At 26.9% G+C, this 2,332-nt stretch overlaps 1 protein-coding gene across 1 annotated transcript; it reads left to right on the forward strand.

The window, feature by feature from the left end:
- Positions 1-445: 445 nt before the first annotated feature.
- Positions 446-1,926, forward strand: LOC107002051 (heat stress transcription factor B-3-like). Its single transcript, XM_015199976.2, has 2 exons — positions 446-863; positions 1,395-1,926. The coding sequence occupies exons 1-2, from the start codon at positions 618-620 to the stop codon at positions 1,836-1,838; spliced, it is 690 nt and encodes a 229-aa protein (XP_015055462.1). The 5' UTR covers positions 446-617; the 3' UTR covers positions 1,839-1,926.
- Positions 1,927-2,332: the final 406 nt, after the last annotated feature.

Here is a 2,332-nt window from a genome sequence, read left to right on the forward strand (position 1 = left end):
AAATAATAAGAAATAAAACACATTCTCTAGAAGTGGACTAATTAATATTAATTAATCCAATAGATCGTCTAGAAGATGCACATGACTATATTCAACACATTATTATATGTTATTAAAAAAAAGACACATTACTATATACTCCCAATTCAAAATAATAATGTGGGCGAATAACGACATTTCTTTATTTTTACACAAAATCAAGATCTTCGAAATAACATATTCAAAATTATGAATTTATAATATATTTAAAAATTATAAATTTTAATAATTTTTATATAATTTAATTTCCAATCAAACCTCTTTAAAAATATTATAAATATTATAGCGTATGAAAACAAGTTTTCTAGTTATAGTTGTCCTCCTTCTACAACTATATAAAAAGCATAAGTTTCAAGAAAATATTATTTGCTTTTCTCTTATATAACTCTCATGTACCCAATATATTATTCCCTCTTGTATTTCTCATGAATTTTGGATTTGTTTTAGGTTTTTATTGTTGGGATTGGAGTTTTTTAACCGCTCTTTTGTTATTCTCCATTTCAAATTAATCGTCATTCATCTTTTTTTTATTTATTGATAACCTTAGCGTTTACTATACGAGCAACGTAATTTTTTGAATGGGAGAATTAGGGGATGAATGTGAAAGGAATTTGTTAGAGTATGTAAGGAAGGCATCAACATCACCATTCTTGCTAAAAACATACATGTTGGTGGAGGATCCGGCGACGGATGACGTCATTTCTTGGAATTCCGATGGATCGGCGTTTATAGTCCGGCAGCCGGCGGAGTTTGCTAGAGATTTGCTTCCAACACTTTTCAAACATAGCAACTTTTCTAGCTTTGTCCGGCAGCTTAATACCTATGTATGTTTACTATTCTACCCTTTCCTGAACAAAATTTAACGTGTCGATATTTTATACGATCAGATCACTTATAAGATTTTTATCTTATTTACTTACTTGGTAAAGAGAATGAAAACAAATAGTGATCTCCATAAATATTAATAGCAGATAACTTATCTTATTTTTCTAATTAAAAAAATATTACATGTAAATATATTTTAGATTAAATGTTAATCGATCTTTTTTTTAAAAAAATGATTAGTTTAAAGATATATATAATTGTGTCTTTCATGCATAGTGAATTATTGGTGTTGCTATATTTGTGATTCGATTGATTTAGAAAACCATAGTATATAAGGACGAAATTAACTACAATACATTTCTGTTATATACATTGTCAGTATTAATAAAAAAATATTATAATAAATCAAGTTTGAGACTAATAACATATGATATTTCTTGGCCTAGAACTATATATCTTTAATTTTGTTGAGTATAGTTCTTGTGATTCATTAATCAATTTGATCCTAACTTACTTCATGTGTTGACTAGGGTTTTCGTAAAATTACAACAAGTCAGTGGGAGTTTAGCAACGACTTGTTTCGCAAGGGAGACAAGAATTTATTATGTGATATTCGTCGAAAAAAAGCATGGACAAACAAACAACAACCTAACAAAAACAACAGGAAAGAAAGTGAAGATGAAGATCAAAAGTCATCATCTTCAGCTTATAATTCTTCATCATCATTTGAGTACAATAGCCTTGTTGATGAGAATAAAAGGCTCAAAATGGAAAATGGAGAACTAAGCTATGAGCTTTCACTAGTAAATAAGAAATGCAAAGAGCTTATTGATCTAGTGGCCATTTTGTCAAAAAAATCAAAAGAAGAAGAAAAAAAAGAAGGGCAAAATGGTAAAAGGCCAATGTTGTTTGGAGTGAGGCTAGAAGTTGAAGAAGAAATAGAAAGGAAGAGAAAAAGAGTTAGAGTTGAATGAAATTGCTAGTCTTTTTCTCTCTCAAACTATGCAAATAAAAATAGGAAAAGAAGACATATATTATCGTACTATTGAATAGAGTTATTCGATATTTTTGATGAAGTGAACACAAGTTAGTTCAAACATTTGAAAATTGAATTATATGTATTTAATTGTAAGAGTAAACTTAATTATATATCAATAATATAAACATTATCAATAAGGATGTAAAACAACACTTGTTCAATTAATTTATAAAATTAATGAATAATTTATCATTTTTCATCTATTTTATTGTTACTATCAAATACTAATCATTTCTCAATATTTATTGGAAAAATTTTCAAAATGTCAATATTTTAACATTTAAGAGGGCTCATTAGCAACACTTTCAATATTTAGTAAAAACGTCAAATTTTAGTTTGTTATGTATCTTATTTATGTTTTTATTATTTGTTTTTATTTAAAGAATATAATTATTTAATAACAAAAGGGAGAAAATCAAGGGAGAGAAT

Source organism: Solanum pennellii, chromosome 10 (assembly GCF_001406875.1).
Source record: "Solanum pennellii chromosome 10, SPENNV200".
NCBI classification, from domain to species: domain Eukaryota; kingdom Viridiplantae; phylum Streptophyta; class Magnoliopsida; order Solanales; family Solanaceae; genus Solanum; species Solanum pennellii.